Genomic DNA, 21,189 nt, shown 5'->3' on the forward strand with positions numbered 1-21,189 from the left:
TCTTATCCTCCTTTGTCCCTGAAAATGGCCTTTCCTTACTGCTTAGAAGAGAGACCTCAAGGCTGTACAAGATAGCCCTGTGAAAATTTCAATCCTGTGAGTGGCTGCTGTAGAAAAATGTTATACAGCTTGCCCTCGACTTACAACAGTTCGTTTAGTGACTGGTCAAAGTTACAACGGCACTGAAAAAAGTGACTGACAGTTTTGCACACTCACAACCATTGCAGCATGCCCATAGTCACATGATCAAAATTCGGACGCCTGGCAACCGGTTCATATTTATGATGGTTGCAGTGTCCCAGGGTCATGTGATCACCTTTTGTGACCTTCTGACGAGCAAAGTCAGTGGGGAAGCCAGATTCATTTAACACCTGTGTTACTAGCTTAACAAACAGAGTGATTCACTTAACAACTGTGACAACAAAAGGTTGTAAAATGGGGTAAAACTCACTTAAAAACTGTTTTGCTTAGCAACAGAAATTTTGGGCTCAATTGTGGTCATAAGTCGAGAACTACCTGTATCCCAATTATGGATCATTAGGAAAGACAGAATATAAAGGAATCAATTATATACAGGACTTTATATACTTTTTAATACACAATACTTTACAAGACCGTGTTCAGTCTAATCACTGTCTCAAAAATGAGTTTATAGACCTACAGAAGTTTCTAGAAAGGTCTACTAAAATTATCCAAGCTAAATAAGGTAGGACAGATAGTGGGGAAAGGTGGACACTACAGTTTGAATTATGCAATGAAGATGAATTTTCAATTTAAGACTGCTAAAAGAAAGCCCTTCATACTTAGGAAATAGCTAGTCTATGGAATTCTCTACCACAGGATGTAATGGCAGCTGCCAGCTTGGAAAAGTTTAAAAAAATTAGACAAATTCATGTTGAACAGTCCTGTTTATGTTACTATATTTTAGCTTTATTTTCAAAGACAGCATGGTTCCCAAAGCAGTTGTTGAATAATACAAGTGAGAAGGGGGAATGTCTTGCTTGGGTTCCCATCAGCATCTAGTTGGTTGTTGTGGAAGCAGCACACTAAACCAGATAAAACTCATCAGCTCTTTTAAAATTAAAACAAAGCTAATGACAGACTCTGCCATATATTTTCCAGCTGTAAGCTCTCATATAATTATATCATATGCCCCTTTCTCTAGTATATTTAGTAAATTTAAAAGTATAAACCATGACCGTCATTTTTCTCAATACATCGAGAGAGACAAAGCAACACACACAGAATTATGGCATGAATCATTTCCTATCAGTTCACATCAGTATATTTTATGGTAACTGTTTTCACCTCAGTAAAAAATTCATAGGAATCTTTAGCTCCCTCTCTACCTATCCCAGAGGCTTTCATTCCCCCAAAGGGCAAATTCAGATCTCTGATAAGCCAACAATTGGTCCACACCAATCCAGACTGGAGTCTTTTAGCAACTCGATGTATCCTGCCCACATTGTTTGACCAGACCGTGGCTGCCAGGCCATATTTGACTCCATTGGCTCTCCTAATCACTTCTTCTTCTGTGTCAAACACCATTACACAAGCTACGGGACCAAAAATCTCATCCTGAATGCAGCAAGAATTATCCTCAATTTCTGTAACAACTGTGGGAGGCAAGAAATAGCCTTTCTGGTTTCTTGGAGAAAGATCCAATGAGTCTATTCCCTCTCCACAGAGGATCTTGGCCCCTTCTGCCCGAGCCTGCTGGATATACTTCTTCACCTAATGGGAGCAGCAACAAAAAGAGGAAGCATATTTAGAGAATTCAGCAATTTCTAATAACAATAAGGAAGTAAAAGACCAGTGCGTATGAATACACACTCTCACACCCACATATTTACTATATAACACCTATACCTAGAAATATTGTATGACTCAGTTAAGCTCCCGTGTTTCACACGCTATTTTAAAAAAAACATTAGCTTCTTAAAAATTGATTTGCTTTAATTCATTTATTTAAACATCCATTTCATCTTATAACAGGAAAACACCACTGCAATGTTATCATTGGAACATTGTGTGATCATTTCATGCAGCATTATTAATTAAACCCTAAATACTGTATTACATTAAGAAAGGTATAAAAATCTTTTGACACTTCAACATTTGAAGCTACAGAAGAAGAATCTGAAATGTGTTCTTCAATTCTGCTGACAATATATTTGAGAAGTTAGTTGGTAAGAGGAAATAACCAGATTCTCTCCATCTGTGTGCACCCATCCATAGATCTGACTTCACTAAGGAGACGTTTCAGCTACTCATATTGCTACTTTCGCCGCGATCTAAAAACATTCTTATTCGAACAAGCCGGCCTGGCCTGATGAGGGATCGGTGGGGTTTTTTTTATTGTTGTTTTATTGGGGTTTTAATTGTATTGACTGTTTTTAGTGGGCATATATTTAATTCGTTTTTAATTTTTGTAACTTTGTATTTTTATTCTTGCCCTGTTCACCGCCCTGAGTCCTTCGGGAGAAGGGCGGTATATAAATATTATTAAATAAACAAAAAAATAAAATACTTACAAGTGTGCACAATAAAAAAAAAACAGGCAAACCTGACAACTGGCAAAATTACATAATGGGAAACAATTTTGATAGGGAAGCTTTAGGAAATACCCTGAGCCTGAAACATCTTAAAACAAGTGTTTCAACAAGTGTTTGAAACAAGACCTACTCTTTCTCTAAAAAAAAATATCACTCTGAATTTACCAAGATATAATTAAATCTCTATCACAATATATTGCAATACTTTCTCTAAGGAGGACGAAACTTAGCAAATTTAAAGCTATTTCCAACGCTGTTTACCTTTGCTAAATGTTCTTTACTTATCAGTGCTCCCATATCAGTTGTGGGGTCTGAAGGATTCCCAACTTTCCATTTTCTAACAGCTTCCGCAAACCTTCTCAGGAATTCTTTGGAAATGCTTTTCTGAACAAAGATTCTGCTGGTGCATAAGCATATTTCACCCTGACAAGATTGAACAAGGCACAGAAAAGGGAGAAAGTCAATAAGGGGTCACTATTTCGGTGAAGCAGGAGTTTTTAGGTTCTTTAAGGATGTATCAGTATCAAGAGTGAAATTCTGTTTAGTTTACAGAAGGAAGAATTTGCTTTCGAGATTTCAGTAAGAGCAGTAAATTGACAAGCTTAAAGATTTACAATTATGCCATAAATACCAGCAAGCTGTTATGCAGTTTCTTGTTATTTATTTATTTATTTATTTATTAGTTTTTATAAACCGCCCTTCTCCCGAGGGACTCTGGGCGGTGTACAGAGGAAGGAATGTATACAGATTGAACAATAAAATAATAAGAAACACTAATGAAAACAAACTGGGACCCCAATTAACGCTATCATGCCAGGCCGGACTGCTGGAACAGGAAAGCATCCCTATCCATTTTTACCAAATGACAAGTCAAATTTGGGGGGAAAGGAATTGTTGGAGCATGACGTTTCACTCCTTCTAGGACTACTGCTTTCATGCCCAAGAGGCAAGAGGGAAAATCATATTTTATCTTGGTATTTCCAAAGAACAGTGGGCAGGATATAGAAAGACTAATTATCTCCCCTCCTGGTACCTAGTCCAGGATATGAGGAGCCCCAAGACACAGCACCAAAAGACACAGGCAACCCATTGTAGGGAAAATTCTCTTATACTGGATCTTATGCGCTGGATCTTTTGGGATCTTCTGTGCAGAACAGTAGCAGAACTCTTTCGAGTGGCAAACTGTGAGGATATGAACCAGAAAGAGTTATTCCAAAATGAATTCTGATAGAAAAAGGGTGCCTACTTATCCATCATCATCAAGGAATCTCAAAACACTCACTTGCCACATGCTAAATAAATAAGCATTAACTGTTAAGTCAGCTTTTTTTAATTCCCTTTTTCAAAATGTTATCATTATTTATTGCAATTTATTAGCTGCCCAATTCCAATAAGTAAAAAAAAAAAATGAATGATCTGATTCAGAATAACATACTCAAGTCTTTAGATAAGAATCTGTTACGAGGACCCACAGTTTCTCAAACTTCAGAAGCAAAGCTTGCCTTAGCAGAGAGGGGTGAGCAAGCGACTATCAGTTTATACCTGGTTAGCAAAACTGGATTTTACAGTGGCAGGAATACATTGATCCAAGTTGGCATCCTCAAAAATGATAGCCGGATTTTTGCCTCCTAGCTCCAAGGAAAGCTTCTTACAGTGCGAGGCAGACCTCTGGATGATTTGCTGGCCAGTGAGCGTGCTCCCGGTGAAGGAAATCAGAGATACGGCCGGATGGGAAACAAGAGCATCTCCAGCTTTGGGCCCACTTCCGAACACGACATTTATCACACCCGGAGGAAAACCTCGTAGGCAGCAGAGGAGGAAAATCACATAAGCAGACGAAACTCCATGCTAGTGTAGTATATTCCATTTAATTTCAGGAACGTATACTTTTAATACAAGACTAATAGTATGATCCCAACTATTTTTAGAGTACGCAAGGGTTATATATGATGGATATTCTTTGCTTGTTATACAATGTCTTTTCAATCTGTTGTCATATTTCATTACGATCGTGTTCGAAAACATGCTACCAATGGAATATTACGTTGATCGTGTATTTGATACATAAGCCTTTGACTCACAGTGTTACCTACTTTTATCTTGAATCACCAATATGTATACTGCTTTAGTTATTTTATTGGAGCTACTTTTCAAGCATACCTGCTTTATTCAGAAGTTTGCACATCATCCAGGCTGTGACAGATGTCATTTCACTCGGTTTGGCAATTACCGTATTTCCACACATGACAGCAGGGGCAATTTTCCAGGTCAGTAAGTAAAGCGGCAAATTCCAAGGACTAATTAAACCAGCTTTCAAAAAAGATAGGGAAAAGGAACAAATCTGGTTAAACAAGAAATTTGATACTTAGGAAATCTGTCATCCTCTTTTGATACCCAGTGAAATAACAGAGCAGGACAGCTCTATATAGGTTTCAGTAGTCTTTTGCTTTAGCACCCATTCTAAATACTAAACTATCTGCAAAGGAAATAAGTAAATGGAAATGTTGAATAATAACTACTGTTCAGGTTCTATAATGAGCTATTGGATCATTAGGCAGAGCAAGGCAGGCCGTGCCCCGATACCAGGCTTGGCTCATTGTTAAAAGTATAGTTCTTTGCCAATTAATTATATTCTAATTCAGCAAGCTCATTATAATGGACTTATCCCTGTTAGAAAAAACATGGAAAATTTCAGGCTGTGCTTTATCCTAGAACAGGGTTCCCCAACCTGTGGGCCACAGCCCACTATCAGGCTGTGGCCTAGTCACAACCAGTGCACAGCCCTACTTGCACGAGCGTCAGTGTTCGCAGCTCTACTCGCTCAAGCGGCAGACATGGGCACCTGCCACTCTCACAAATGAATCTGTGCACATGTATGCCTGCCTGTCCTAACCCCTAACCCTAACCCTCACACAAAACCTTCCCCTCCCTTGCACCGGGCCACCAACAGGAAAAGATTGGGGGAACGCTGTACTAGAGAGCTACCAGATTTGATATATAAAAATCTAGATGTTCATTAAACTGCGGGGGGGGGGGGGGGGAGAAACTGAAAAGTGAATGGTGACATCTAGTGGTCATCTGGATGCTTGCAGCCCTGAACTGTTTAAACTACAGGTAGTTCTAGGGTTATCACCGAAGTTACAGTATTGGATAAAGGGATTTACAACAGCTACTTGGCATTCTGGCTGTTGCAGCATCCTACAGTCACATGATCATGATCTGGGTGCTTGGGCGCCTGGCTCATGATTACAGCATTTCAAAGAGATGCAAATATGTGATTGCAATTTCCCATATTCCCTGCTGGCTTCCCACAAGCAAAGTCACTGGGGAAGCCAGCAGAAAGTTGGAATTGCGATCACATGATGCCCTCACTACAGACTACATAAGTCTTTAAAAGGCATGCCAAGGACTATATTCCTCAAACTAGTGAATAAAGCTAAAACAAAACCTAATTTCCTATGATTATGCAGTAGTCATATATTTAATATTTCCCCCTTTTATTATATTAAAAATCATAATTTGGTAACAAATCTGGGGAACGATACCCGTATTTTGTTGGCCAAATGCAACTGAGTATCTCTGCTTTATAGTTCAAAATGAGAATTTTTTTTAGTTCCAACAACTGTATATAAAATAAGGCAATAAGCTAAATTTACTAACTTATACTAGTCCTAAAAAGATTATTTTTCTTTTTTTGAAAAAAAAAAACATCTGCAGATCTTTGACCAAGACTTACCAATTCCCACTGGTGACCTTTCAGTATAATGCATGCAGCCCATGTGATCCATCTGTGTACATTCTGTTGTCTTATGAAGGATAGATGATGAAAAAAAGCGAAAATTGTATACTGCTCGGGGTATGTCCACTGTTCTGGCAAAAGAAATGTTTTTTCCTGGAACAGGAGGATGTTTATCAAATAGTTTTATACTTGAAGGTGTTGCTGCAATGCTTTTGAAATGTACAAATTGTTTCAATAGGTTTCATGTTCTAAACAGTTTTTGCAAGAACAGTTTTTATGCAAAGAATGAAACTTGTCCAGTTATTAAGCAGTGGAGGGGAGAAGACAATCTAAATGGCTTAGGCCTGGGATATCTGAAGGACCGTCTGCTGCCAGGGACGACTTCCCATCGCCCAGTGCGCTCACACAGAGAGGGCCTCCTCAGGGTGCCGTCGGCCAGACAATGTCGGCTGGCGACCCCCAGGGGGAGGGCCTTCTCTGTGGGAGCGCCAGCCCTTTGGAATCAACTCCCCCTTGAGCTTTGGATGGCCCCGGACCTCCGGTCCTTTCGCCGCGACCTCAAGACGTTCCTTTTCCATCAGGCTGACCTGGATTGATGATGGGTTTTTAAAAGTTTTAATTTTTAACTGTGTAATTAATATTTGGGGCTGTTATTTATTTTTTTTTAACTTTTGTACTGTTGGTTTTTTATTGTTGTTAGCCGCCCTGAGTCCTCTGGGAGATAGGGCGGCATATAAGTCCCAATATAAAAATATAAAATAAAATAAATACTCAAAATAAAACTCCAAAAACACAAGAAAGCAAGAGGAAATTAAAGGATTATGGGCAAATCCATATAAATCTCTCTGGCCACATTTGACCAGGAGAGTACATCTAGATGTACTGTGCTATCAGACAGAAGACAAACAAAAATTGTGCATCAATAAGACAAGGAGATCCATCCCTAAAATAACTTTTGTCCATGCAGAAATTTAATTATGAAGAATCTACGCTGGGCCAAGTTAATTGGTACAATTATTCTTAGAATGCTGTATCTCTCTGAGGTTGCATTAAATATAAGGAGCTCATCAAAACGAAGCGATAACTGTAATTCAGCACCTGAATACATAGCTAAAGACACAATGATTCGAATCCAGATAAATCAATAAATAAGAAGGAAAGAGGTTTTGTTTGTATCTTTAAATGTGAATGTGAGAAAGCCAAATTCCAATTTGTCCATTCAGACAAGGAATAGGCAAGTTATATTGTTCATCTAGAGCAGGGGCGTCAAACTGCCGACCCACGGACCAGTTTCATCATACAGAAGCCGCACCCACCCCATTGCTGGTAATGGGAAAAAGTCACGATACATTGTGATACATGACGTGGTAAGTTTGACACCCCTGATTTAGAGTCAATGAAAACTAGATGGAATTCAACAAATCTAGATAGTCACATATTTGAAAGGATGGGCAATATGTAGCTACCTACATTTGTTGTACTGCATCTAGTTTTCATTGACCCTAGATGAACAACACAACTTACCTATTCCTTGTTTGAGTGAACAAACTGGAATTCGGCTTTTTCTCACATTCGCATTTAAAAATAAAAACAAAAGCACTTTCCCTATCATTTACAAAGCCAGTTGAGAATTTTGGTTATGTTCTTACAGAAAGAACAATTGAATAAAATGGCTGTAACTTTATAGACAGGACTAGGGGTTGGATATATGTCACTAGCAAGAAATGTATCCTTAATTTCTTAAAGCATTGCCTTTATCTTGAAATTGAATATGGAATTAATGTGGGCTGTGCCTCAGTGTAATAGACTCTTGGTCCTATAAACATTGGTGCTGAGAGTTGCTGTTATTTTTTTAACCCATTATCACTAGGGGCAGAAGTCAACAGGTTTTCTCCTTTACCTTGATCTTTTGATTCTGCTTGCGCAAATGACTCCAGATTTTCTTCAATAAGATCTGCTAGCTTGCTCATTATTTTTGACCTTTCCTGTGGACTTTTGGCAGACCAACCTGGGAAAGCATTTTGGGCAGCTTTGACAGCAGCTTCCACCTTTAAAATGCAATCGATAAACACATGTTCGCATCAGCAAAAGCCTGTATACTAGATATTAACAGAAACGAAGAGAAAGGAGAAAACACAGCTTTCTTGGAGGCCAAAGTTCAGATCCACAGCTGACCTAGGGAAGGCTGCTCGGTGCTGAGTTAGGTAAAAATCAATGATCCTTAGTTATAAGCTGAAATGATTTTTGTCATCCTACCAATTGCAATACAGAATAATGTCTATCTCCTGGCCAAGCTTGATCTAGTCCAGTGGGCTCGGCATGTCAAAAATTTGGAAAATACCAAACTTGAACCCTGATGGCATGTCACGCTCCTCTCCAAACAAGAGAAACAATTCTCTGTCTTCCCCCATCTAGGCCATACTAAACAGCAGAGTTCAGTGACAGCACAACGGTTGAGCCTGAAGTAAAGGCCTGAGCTTTGACTTTAGCGCTAGCACCACTGCTGCCACTCAAAAAAGCCGTGTCACTCCATTCCCCAAGGCGTGATTGCTTCCCACAATCCAGTGCTGCCATGCATCGCTAACTTTCAGGTGGTGCTCTCTTTTTGTTGACAGGTTCCCTGCCATCTACCTGAGGTTGCTCCAGGTCACACAAGTCCTTTATTCTTGAAGCAGCCTCTGAAGCTTCCAAAAATCATACGAAAGCATGCATGTTCTCACACGATTTTGGGGGACTCCAAAGGCCAAGATCCTCTCGCATAACTTCCAGAGGATCAGAAGACCATGAGAGAGGCATCCCATTCCGTGCGGCCTCCACAACCTCCAAAAACGAGTGGGGTATGCTTTCCAAGAATAGTTGGTGGGTGTTGGTTAACACTGGTGTGTCACCCAAAATGTGGTGATGTGTCACCTTGGACATATGTCAGAGGTTCGTCATCACTGATCTAGACATAAGACTGCCGGCAGATAACACCCAGGGGGAGGGCCTTCTCAGTGGGTGCGCCTGCCCCTTGGAACCAGCTGCCCGTGGAGCTTAGGACTGTCCCTGACCTTCGTTCATTCCGCCGGGACCTGAAGACCTGGCTCTTTCAGCTCTCCGGCCCAGGCTGAGAGTTTTTAATTGGGGTTTTATATTTCTCAGGGATCAAATTTAATTATTTTTAATTGTTTTTAACTTTTGTATTGTATTGACCTTTTTAAATACCTTGTAAACCGCCCTGAGTCCTACGGGAAAAGGGCGGTATATAAATTCAATAAACTTAAACTTAAAGGTAGAAACTGAACAGGTTTGCTCAAGTTATGTCAAATGTATTTGAATTAGAAGGGTAAGGCATACCAATTGATATATAGACACATGTATTTGTATGTGTTTTTATTATCCCTTCAAGTAGTGGTGGGATTCAGCCAGTTCGCACCACTTCAGCAGAACCGGTAGCTAATTTTTTGTTGCCCAGGCCCAGAATGGACTTCCGGAAGCGGCATCCACAGAGAACCGCTTGTTCACATATTTGAATCCCACTGCTGCCTTCATGGGTCATTTTAGTTCTCTTGGTATTTTTTACTTGCTTACTTTCCAATTTAACATTCAGAATTACAGCCACTAGGCAGCACTGTTGAGCTGTTACTCCTGCAGAATTCTGCAGAATTGTCACAATGTCTTTCATTTTAAGCAGTGCCAAAGTATTATAGACCTGTATTTTCAAGCTAACCAGTAACCGAAATTTTCTGTGCAGTGTATAAGTAGCATTCAATGTGCTATTAAAAAAAAAGCTGGATCTAAAATTTGCTATCAAAGGCTAAGACAAGAAAAAATATACATAATACCATTAATTTAATTATAATAAATCAATTTAATTCGTTATTTAACTGAATTCAAAATTAATTCAAATTTTATGCTTGAACTGGTTGTCCTGATCCTGCCTTTAATATGTGATTCAAAAGTTAAATACAGTGCTGAGGGTGAAACATACTGGATACCACAAGAAGCCTAAAATCAAACTTCCTGCTTTCTTGTCCTACCAACCACGATATCAAGATTATTTATTCTCTAAACAATTTTTTCTGTTATCTAATATACAATCCATTTTGTTTACATACAAAAATAAGTTATAAGAGAGCAATGCTCCACAGTGTACATTTAGGAAAAACTGCTAGTTATACTTCAACCACTAGCTATGTATACTTAAGCAAACATTTGACTGACTGGAGATGAATGCTAAAGGTCAAAGTTAAAGTTGTAAAAGTGTGGAATAGTAGTATTTCATTTCCAACCTCAGTCATTAGATCATACAATTATTATTTTGATTGGGCCTTTTAAAAGAATTAAGCAGCCAATAAGGAAAGCTATGAATAATTTTTTTTCTTTTCATTTTGCCTTGAAGTTTGACACAATTCCCACTCCGGCACATAAAAAGAGACATTTCAAAGGAAATAGTGTTGAACCTTGAGCTGCTGATCTGGGGCTATAGCTGCTGACACAACACTGTGTTATTGTACTGAAATACGGGCAAAAATATAATTCAATATAATATTAAAACTAGCCAATATTTCAGGACTATTATGTTCACAATTATTACAAACAATTGATGCATATATATTTTTTGTACAACTCCACAAAAGCATGAAAAGTTTGAATATAAATTTCTGTAGGAACTCACCTCTTCCTTGCCACTATCTGGTACTTTGCAATACACTTCACCAATAGATGGGTCATAAGAATCTAGATGTGAGGAACATGATACAAACTGGCCACCGATATAGTTCTCCAAAATCAAGAGAGTCTGAGAGGTGGACATTGCAACTTAGTTTGCGCTGTCCAAGCACTGTTACTAAGTTTGCGATTTACAGAGCATACTTCTTTATTTGCCAGCTTCAACTCCTCCTCTTTTGGCAATAATTCCTTGGCTGGATCAAAAAATGACATGCACCCACAGCCTAAGCCAAATGAACTATAATTATACACATCTCGGAAATATGCTTTATAAAAGTATTGTATTATATGCTTTATAAAAATGGCATGATAAATATAATCACTTTGGATTCATCGTCGTATTTATGAGTGTTCTGGGGGGGATTCTACTTCAACCTTAATGCTGGCAGTAATTTTGAGGATTTATTTCCATTTTAGTATGTTTGCTTATTGTACTGTAACACATGATGCAGTGGATAAAATTATATTGTACCCAGGGGGAATTGGATTAGATTGTTGTTGTTTTTTAATTCCTTCCAACCATTTCTAGGAGAAATGCCATTTATCAGTGAGATGTGGAAAAAAAATAGATAAAAATGAGGTTATCAATAGCAATCTAGTTCAAGGCAGACATAAAGTATACTGTATTTAGAACCACTGATTTTAGTAGATGTAGTATGATTTCCAATTTCCAATATTTATTCATTATTCCTGTTTTCTCCCTCCCTCATATGTACTCACAGATGTACATACACATACTACTGAAATGAAGAAAGCTTTAAGTAACAATATATTTTTATGCAGACGGACTACATACTTCATTCAATTCTCATACTCATATAAAATTATACCTTATAAAGTTATTTGTTTTGACATGGGTTTGGCGAGTTGCAATAGCAGCTTTATATTTAAATACAACGATTACAGAACTCATGTAGAGGGTATGTTTTGTTCCATCAGAACCAACTCTTTTTGTCAGGATTTTAATTTATAAAAGACTATGTAAAAAGCCAAAATTATTATGCTCAGTTGACTACTTTTATTATACTTCTACAATTTACAAAATAAAATTAATCATTATTGGACAAGCTATATCTACTTAATTTTTTAAATAAAATTAGGATGGAAAGAAATTAGGTTGTAGGTGCAGCGTTACATAATGTTTTCTGAAACAGAAGGAAACAGGATTCTTTGAAGACATAGTTGTATAAAACTTCGAATATTTTAGCTCAATTGATGTGTAATTTATAAAATACCATGCAGCAAAGAATCAGCTCTCCCTATATATTGTAAACAAACTTTAAGGCTGGAAGTAACTTTTTTTCCCATGGTGAATCACCATCCTTTAATACATTATTCCAATCGGTTTTTGGAAACGATCCGCTAGAACTATTGATGGGATGACATTTTAGTTTGGGAATATGCTGAAACTTGTGCAGTTAGAAAGTGCAATGAGTATTTCCTTGCTGGCAAATTGTTCTACAGCAACAATGGCCTTGAAATGTTTGCAGAGTACCCAATACATAATTGCCAATACATAATTGTCTTTGTTCCTTCAACAGATACAAATGGATTCCTCAGAGAAGTATATTTGAGCGTATGATTTCATTTGGCTGGATTGCAGATGTCCTGGCACACTATCACTCCTTAATCTAAAATAAAACAGAAATATCATTTTAAAAAAACCACTATTATACTTTGAGAAGAGATTTTTTCCCCAAAAAAATATACAAGCTTTCAGTGTTAATCTGCTATGTTGTATTAAGCGCAGAGGGGACACACTGGTCATTACAGCTGTTCAGGCATATGCAGAAATGCAATATTAGACTTTTGGAGTCCAGTTTTGTCTCACCAAGCCTATCAATCAAAGTTCAATATTTTGAAATTAAATATCAATGCACATACAGCCATGTGTAAAATCTAGGCCCCAGTCCTAAATGATAATCAGATCACATGATGTATTTTCCTTGGGTAAGTTCAAAGAAAGATCTAGACCAGGAGTGTATACCCATTGCATGCATTTTTCTAGGGAGAGGGTTTACATTCCTCTTTCTCCACAAAATGGTCCTGATTCAAACTAGAAGCCATATATACTTACAGAAAAATAAATTTAAAAATACGAGACAGTGATGCACAAAACATATTTAATCGTGCCTCTGCATCCTGAGATAGACAACCCGATTTTGCAAACAGAATCATAGCTAAAGGGAGGTGGATTGATCCAATCTAATCTACAGATTAAAATCTTGCAAAAAGCAGATGCAATGCTAGGTAACCAATCCCTAGTTATAGGGAAATATCAGGCTTGAGGGAAAAAAGGAAGATGACAAAACAGAAGTGTACCTCTCTTCTTTATCTTTACTAGATGAATTTTGGGAACTAAAATGTTATTTCTATAGTGTTTATATTTTATTTAAAAGAAATGTATATTTAATTAAAATGTTTATTTGACAACATGTCCTCACACTAACTATATTAGCAATTGTCAGATCTGATTACTCAAATGTTAATAGTACATATATGTTTATTTTAAAAAAATGGTTAACAAGAGACAGAGACTATGATTTCACAATTAGCATTTATAAAAGCATTCACAAAAACATTGTACCTCCACAACTACTCCTGCTGCTATAGTGGATCCTCCGTAGCGCAACATAAATCTTCCAAGTTCTTTAAAGTCTTTATAAAGCTCCAAAGCAATAGGCCTTTGGGTCTGTAGTTCTATTAAAGCATTCTGCCCTTTTGTCAGACACCTACAAGGAAAAGGAAACTTGTTAGTATTTATTAGAATTATATTACTGCGAAAGGCCATCCAATTCCGTACGCTTGTGTTTTCAGATATACAGAACGGAAGATTTAGTATAGTTTCCACCTGCAAAGAATATCAGTTCCCTCTCCTAAATAGCAAGGAACTGCAAAATCTGGTGATATTTTTATGATTCTTTCTCATTTCAAGCATATTTCTCCCCAGAAATCCACACACCAAGGACTACATAAGCTAGAAGCAGATTTATGATTGTTTGCATAAGGTAGATTATGATTGTTTGTATTCTTATACCCTGTACTTAGCTCTGGGAAGTCAGGGAGGGGGGAGGGGGAAGGGAGGGAGGGGTTGGGGAGGGTTGGGGAGTGGGAAGGGGGTGGGGTGGGGTTGTGTTTTGTTTGTTAAAAATAAAATGTATTGTAAAACTTTTTAATTAAAAAAAAGCTAGAAGCAGCCAAAGCATAATCATAATATACCATCTCTAAATCTTATCAAATCACGTCTCACTTTGAAATCAGAGTCTGTGACAATGTACTATTTATCATGTACTTATATAGCCACACCCTTTCAATAATTCAGAAAAGGCAGTCTGCCAATATACCTTTAGCATTACACTTATCAATACAAATAAAATACTCTGTAGGCATTAATGTAACAGTAATTATTTAACATACATCATGGTTACTGGTTTTACATTCAATTTCTACCAGGTTTAATTAATTCATAATTTCAATTTTTCAAAAAGATTTTAAACTATATTGATATTTGTACAGTAACAAATTACCTTAACATACTTACTTGGGTTTTTTCTTGGCAACTTCACCAGTACTCTTATGAAGCACACTCAATAATTTTCTAATAGTAGCAGGCTCACTTACAGTTTGAAAATATAAGAGCACCTAAAATAAAATTGCATTTTAATTCACATTCTTTAACCATTGTCAACAATTGACCAAATACAGCTTTTCCTGGGGGGAAAAAACGTTCTTCAATACAACATAAAAAGACAAGAGGAGATTTTGCCTTAATCCTGTTGATCAATTTTACATTTTTATTTTATTGTACAATATAAAATTACACTTCCCTATTTTCTCAATTATCAGTACTCTGAAATTCCTCTGAATTATTGTAATAAGTACAGGTAGTCCTCAACTTACAACCATTCCATCAGCGAATACAGTTAAGATGGCAATGAACAAATGATGGTTATGACCAGGTCCTTGAAGAGTTCTGGCAATCCCAGCACCTCTGTACTCACATGATTGCTATCTGGGTGCTTGGCAGCCAGCTTGCATTTGCGACTAGCTGCAGCACCCTGCCATCACGTGACCGTCATTTGTGACTTTCCCTGCTAGCTTCCTCTGAAAGCCAGTGAGGAAACTGGCAATGACAGCTGCAAGTCACTGAGGTAAATCTCCCCATCCATCCATCCATCCTCCCCCAGCCCTTCAAGCCTCACGTTACACCATCTACTTGTGCATCTCTGCACAAACACCCTGAGCGTCACCATGGCTCCCCCACTATTTGTATACCCATGTATACCTCCGAGCCTCACTGTGCCTCGCATGCACACCCATGCCCCTTTGCGTACTCTTCCCAAGCCTCATCCTGCCTCTCACACCCCCTTCCTGACACTCAAATCTTCCTCGTAACCTTGGGCACATTCTTGAGCCCTCCCTGAGTCTTGCTTCACCTCCCTCACACTTTCATGCATCCCCTTGCATCTTTGTACATCCTTCCCAAGCCTTGTGCAACCCTGCATTCTCCCTGATGCCTTCCCACCTGCCTTGCTGTGCCTCCAATATCCTCCCAAGCCTCGTTGCACCTCACTCTCATCCTCACACCTACTCCCCTCCCTCTCTCACACCCTCACTCTCATTGTGCCTCCCTCCTCATAACTTCAAACAACCTCTCCTGCCCCCCCACCTCCACCACTGGTAGAAGCCACTTACTGCCTGCCAGCCTGATTGCAAGCTACCTGGAACTTGCAACTTCCTGCTCGTTTCCCCATTAATTTGGTTGTGGGAAGCTAGCAGAATGTTGTCTCACCTAACAACGATAAAATTGGGTTAATGACAGTAAGCAGGTCTCCAGGGCTTGCTGTTGCTAAGTGATTGTGTTTTAGGACTGCATCACTTAATGATGGAAAACCCGGTTACAATTGCTGCTGTAAGTTGAGGACTACCTGCATAGCCATCTTCTCCTAGACTGCTATAATCTCTGTACTTTGTGCTCAGAATGGCAAGAAAACATCAGCATGTAAAATTCTTTCAGCACCATGAGTCCCTTTAAAAAATCTCAGGAAAATAATTCTTAAAATATAAATGAAATCCTTAAAAAATGCTACACTCACAGGAAATCCTTTGGTGATGGGTAGTTCAATATTAAAGATAAGAACACGAGCTCTGAAGCGTGTGCAGGTTTTAATTGGCTCCTTGGGACAGCAAAATATACAACCAACACTGCAAGAGACAACAGAGTAACACATGAAATATATACTGATAATGACTCTCTGTATATTTTAAATGATACCATGATATGCCATAACATAAATCAGCTAGCCCAGGTTTATGGGCCATGACAAAAAAACAAGATTGGAAGAATCTTCCGTTCCTACTGCCCTCTGTCAATATTAACATTTGCTTTAAAATAATTAATTTCGAAGTGTTCCCTGAAGCAATAAAATAACTAAGTTTTAAAACATCAGCATATGTGTTACAGAAATAATGGCCATATTATCAACATACAGAAGAACGGGAATAGGGCAATTGAGCAAGAAAGGGAGGATGAAATTTTGCCTTAGAAAAATTGTCAGTCATGTCATTAATATATAAATTAAATAATTGTGGGGCAAGAATATATTCTTGTTTTACTCTTTTGGAAAAGGATAGATTCAGTTACTTTGCCTCTGCAATTACACTTTACAGGTTGTTCTTGCCTGGTGATCACAATTGGGACATGCAACTCTGCTGCTAAGAGCCATGGTCACTAAACAAAAAATGACAACTGCAACAAAGTATTCTAATTTTGAATATTCGCTAAATGAGGCAGTCAATAAACAAGGACTACCCGTTTTTGAGTGGTGGTGCTGGTGCCCTGACACAATGCTATTATCAGTCTAAGGAGGTCACATGATCACATCAATTGATGTGGCAGCTAGTTTCCCCTGAAGTCTACCACACTGAACCAAAGGGTGCCCTTAAGTTCATAACTAATTCAGAAAACATGCATTAACCAAGAGAAAGAATGAATATGTGCAGTTGCGCAAAATGTGTTTTACTTATAAAAATGGATTACAAACCATACTGCCTATAGTAGAATGCAAAATCACTATTGAACTCTTTAAACTATAGATTTAACTTTGATGAAGAGATTCCAACTGCAGAAACAATGAGAATCTCTTCCTTGAAGCAAAGCAGCAATGTCATTTACTTCAACTAAGCATTTTGCATTATCTTAAAAGCAGGGGTCTTCAAACTTGGCCCTTTTATGACTTGTGGACTTCAACTCCCAGAATTCCTCAGCCAGGCACGCTGGCTGAGGAATTCTGGGAGTTGAAGTCCACAAGTCATAAAAGGGCCAAGCTTGAAAACCCCTGTCTTAAGGCCCCTGACTCTTTCCTTCCAAGTTCATACTATAGTTAGAAAAGGGTTCATTTGCATACTGACAGCATGACATGAGGACAGGGTATGGCAGGCAGAGAAACATATTCCCTATTATGGTTTACCACAGCTTGGGACAAGCCAAGATATGCCAGACAAGGAGTGCAGCACATTCCCCCCTCCCCCCCAGCTACCACCTGTCAAAGCAGCTCACCTCCTCCAGACCAGTCTCCCAAACTTTTTGGCAAGAGGTTTGTTTGGGGGAGGCAAAGTAGGATATCAGCTCCTGCACCTGCCAAATGTTTTGAAAGAATGAGGAGTAGCTCTTCTACAAAGCTTTCCAAAATGTAGTGGGTCCTTCACAGCTTGTTCTATATTTCTTAGAAGCAAGGTGGCTATGCTGCATCACAAAGCACCTCTGAGGGAGTGTTTCCCTCAAAACTTTGCTGCGGTGGAAAAACTCATCAGGGATATGCCCAGTTCTCATACTTATTTCAGTTGGTAGCAGTGTCATGTTTCTGTTCCTTACCAAATTAAGTCTGCCTGTAGTTTTAAAGTAACTGTTTTTCAGCAGCAAGGAATTTAAGCACCAGTTTTACTTAAGTATATTTGAGTACTTTATATACTGTTGCCTACAGATTAAGATGAATACTATAAGAAATTGTGAAGTATCTCTTCATTTGGTTTTTTAGTCAAAGAACTGCCAAAATCTAATTAGGATGAAGAACACTACCAAGTTCAAAGTGCATTTTGCGTGAGTTAGTCAATCTGCACCGTCCTAGGTAGCAAGATGCACGTAAGCTTCCCACATGCTTCTTCTGCATCTGTTAAACCATTTATTATCAGACACAACGGTTGTGCGAGGTTGTGTTAAATATAAACGGTTTGCTTAGTCAAACTCTATTACGCACTCACTTGATTTTGATGATATCCATGCCAGTCAAAGTGAGACTAACGTGATCTCCAGCTGCAGCCCAATCCACTGGCTGCTCATGTAGAGCAATTCCTAGAAATGAGTAAAACCAGTACTAAATAGTGAACTACTTTGGTTTAACAGCTACAAAGAACTGTTTCTGCAATTCTGCTGCATCAACTGCTATTCCTCAGTTTTCAGTATGAATGAAGTGATAGGAAAGCCTGTTGACTAAAATCAGAGAAACATTTTATTTTCAGGTACCTCTATTATCTATAAATATTTTGCTTATTCATGGTTTTCTGCAAGACACACCACTAGGCTTTTATGGGTGTCACACAGCACAGGGGTATACAACAAGTCCCCAGCTTTTTAACCTGAGTTTTAGACTGAGTTATCTGCTTTCATTTTTCCACAGATAAGTGAAAATATTTCTCTATGTCATTTCACATGTACATGTGTATAATGCAGGCCACAACGTTGTATTCTAAAACACCCCTACATTATTTGAAAGAATGATTGAAGAATTTCTGTGATATATACCGATAATCAAATGCAAATATGAAATCTCTTATAGAAATCTTTAGATCCTTCTCTCTCTCTTTCTGAATAAACTCTGGATATTTAGGCTAGACACCAAAAGTCACGCAGATCTAACTCTATACAAACCTCTGATTTCCTCTTAAAACATGTTATGTTTCATTCTAGTATCATGTGTACCATTTAAACATTCCTACCCAAAACATTTCTGTCCAAGAATTAGGATAAGATCTTATAAACCTAAGAAACATTAAGTATATAATGTTTATAATAATACAAATGCAAAACCTATCCCAGAGGAAAAAAAACATGAAAACAAAACAAACGGATGAGTAGCAGCATGATATATACCTCCCTCCCTCTCTCTGCCTCCCTCTCCCTCCCTCCCTCTCTCTCTCCCTCCTCTAGCAGCCAAGGCACAGGGGTCTCCAAGTGCAGAACTGGAGGGATCAAGCCCAGGATAGCTTGGCTTGGCTTGGGGTGCATATTCGCTTCAGTTCTCTGTTAATGATGGCAACTGGGACTGCTGTTACTAAGTCATATGGTCACATGATGTCTTCCTTTACAACCACATTGCTTACTGACAGAAATTTGGGTCCCATTTGTGGCCATAAGTCAAGGGTTATCTGTAAGATTTTTCTTTTGATCATTTTAGTTACCAATTTCTGAAACTGTTTATTGTTTAATCCAAGAGAGAGAAAAAAACCCCTTCGGTTCATATACTGTACCTTTCACAGTGCAAGTTTCATTAGGAGGCATGACAAGGAGTCGTTCCCCAACTTGGACATATCCTGCTTCAATTTTACCTGTCACACAGAATCCTGATCCTTGATCTGGAACAAAGACATTTGTTTGAGAAAATTAACTGAAGATAAAGTAACACTATTGATTTCCAACTCAGGCTAGTAAAGATCTAGTTTTCAAAAGTACAGAACTGCAAAATTAATCAGATTTGCTTTACAATGAAAATTGAACACTGATTACAGAAATCTTTTCCCTGTGTTCTGACCATGTTTCTCTCCCTCTCCTTCTTCCATTATCTCAATTTATGTTTGATGGGTCTGAAGGGGGTGAAGTCAATTCTAGGTTGTTCTGTTCTGTTTTATTTTATCTCAAACTTTCAATAATAAAAAATAGAATAATAAAAATTTCTCTTTGCCTTCTGAGAGCCAATTTGGTGTAATGGTTAAGGCATCTGGCTAAAAACAGGAGACTGGAGTTCTAATTCCACCTTAGGCATGAAGCCAGCTGGGTAACCTTGGGCCAGTCATTCGCTTTAAAGGAATGGAAAGCGAGCAATTGCAAACCACTGCCAAAATCTTGCCAAGAAAAATGCAAGGACCTGTCCAAGCACTCAGAGAAGTCTTTGCTGACTCAAAGGCACACAGATACATTTAGCTATTTGAAATATGCTTTTGGTCCCCGATACACACACACATACCTAAATTATTTACTTTCAGACAGCAAATAACAATTCATACACAATTTGACACATTGTTAAACCATTTTAAAATAAATTTACTCTACTGGAATTATCCTGGGAATTTCTGCTTCCAGTCTACTCATAATTTATTCATTTCTTCAAGTACGGTTTAGCATATACATAGAAGCACTTCCTGGGTTATGACCATTTGTTTAGCTCTCTGCAGTCACATGATCATCAACTAGACCAGGGGTAGGCAACCTTAGCTCTTTTATGACTCGTGGACTTCAACTCCCAGAATTCCTCAGCCAGTATGGCTGGCTCAGGAATTCTGGGAGTTGAAGTCCACTAGTCATAAAAGAGCCAACGTTGCCTACCCCTGAACTAGACGCTTGATGCCCAGTTCATGATTATGATTTTCCTGCTGGCTTCCCACACACAAAGTAAATGGGGAAGCCTGCAGGAAGTCAGAAAGTGTGATCATATGACATCCTCACTTAAATTACCCACAGAGTCCTCAGTTTACAACAGCAGGGAGGACTGCTAGAATTGCTGTTGCTAAGTGCTGTTGCAGTCATGCAATGCTGCACTTTGGAATTGCACCGTTTGGCAACAGAAATTCTGGTCCCAACTGCCATCATAACCCAAAGACTACCTGGATTAATCTTGCTGAATTAAGACAAAAAAAAATCCAAATTACATTTACGTGTTTGTTTTCTATGCATAGTGAAATTGTTTGAGGAAAAGGGTTTTTTTTTCCACAGGAGTATCATACAGAAAAATTGTTTTATACTTATAAGCACTAAGCATTGTATATAAAATATAATGAAATTTTAGAATGTGCTCTTGTCACTTTACAAGCAAGGTGCTATAATTAGCTTCCCATGAATCTTCCTTTGAAGACCACTTAGACTTTCAACAGTAGCAAGAAGAGGAGTAAGACAGGAATGTATTTTAGTTCATC

General features: G+C 38.3%; 2 protein-coding genes across 5 annotated transcripts in view; both read right to left on the reverse strand.

Annotated features, from left to right (window-relative positions):
• Positions 1–546: 546 nt before the first annotated feature.
• Positions 547–11,504, reverse strand: ALDH8A1 (aldehyde dehydrogenase 8 family member A1). The gene is made up of 7 exons (XM_083348575.1): positions 10,952–11,504; positions 8,195–8,342; positions 6,292–6,447; positions 4,716–4,865; positions 4,098–4,354; positions 2,817–2,978; positions 547–1,734 (listed from the first exon to the last, which is right to left on the reverse strand). Exons 1-7 carry the CDS (start codon positions 11,087–11,089, stop codon positions 1,270–1,272), a joined length of 1,476 nt encoding a protein of 491 aa, XP_083204701.1. The 5' UTR covers positions 11,090–11,504; the 3' UTR covers positions 547–1,269.
• Positions 11,505–11,659: 155 nt separating this feature from the next.
• HBS1L (HBS1 like translational GTPase) overlaps positions 11,660–21,189 on the reverse strand; it is a 54,566-nt gene continuing 45,036 nt past the window's right edge. For all 4 annotated transcript variants that reach the window (XM_083348572.1, XM_083348571.1, XM_083348574.1 and 1 more), the window contains 6 exons: positions 19,531–19,635; positions 18,265–18,355; positions 16,101–16,209; positions 14,546–14,646; positions 13,592–13,736; positions 11,660–12,635 (listed from right to left, as the gene is read on the reverse strand). In XM_083348572.1, coding sequence (XP_083204698.1) covers positions 12,624–12,635; positions 13,592–13,736; positions 14,546–14,646; positions 16,101–16,209; positions 18,265–18,355; positions 19,531–19,635 — 563 coding nt within the window. In that variant the 3' untranslated portion in view covers positions 11,660–12,623. The remainder of the gene's footprint in view (positions 12,636–13,591; positions 13,737–14,545; positions 14,647–16,100; positions 16,210–18,264; positions 18,356–19,530; positions 19,636–21,189) is intronic.

This window comes from Vipera ursinii (assembly GCF_947247035.1).
Source record: "Vipera ursinii genome assembly, chromosome: 1".
Taxonomy (NCBI): Eukaryota; Metazoa; Chordata; class Lepidosauria; order Squamata; family Viperidae; genus Vipera; species Vipera ursinii.

Excerpts from the sequence above, each read along its gene's own strand:
- ALDH8A1 (XM_083348575.1), bottom strand. The coding sequence starts at position 11,089 with ATGTCCACCTCTCAGACTCTCTTGATTTTGGAGAACTATATCGGTGGC. Across the intron at positions 4,355-4,715 it reads CAAACTTCTGAATAAAGCAG|GTTTTCCTCCGGGTGTGATA; the intron begins GTATGCTTGAAA and ends GCTGCCTACGAG. Across the intron at positions 2,979-4,097 it reads AATCCAGTTTTGCTAACCAG|GGTGAAATATGCTTATGCAC; the intron begins GTATAAACTGAT and ends CAATCTTGTCAG.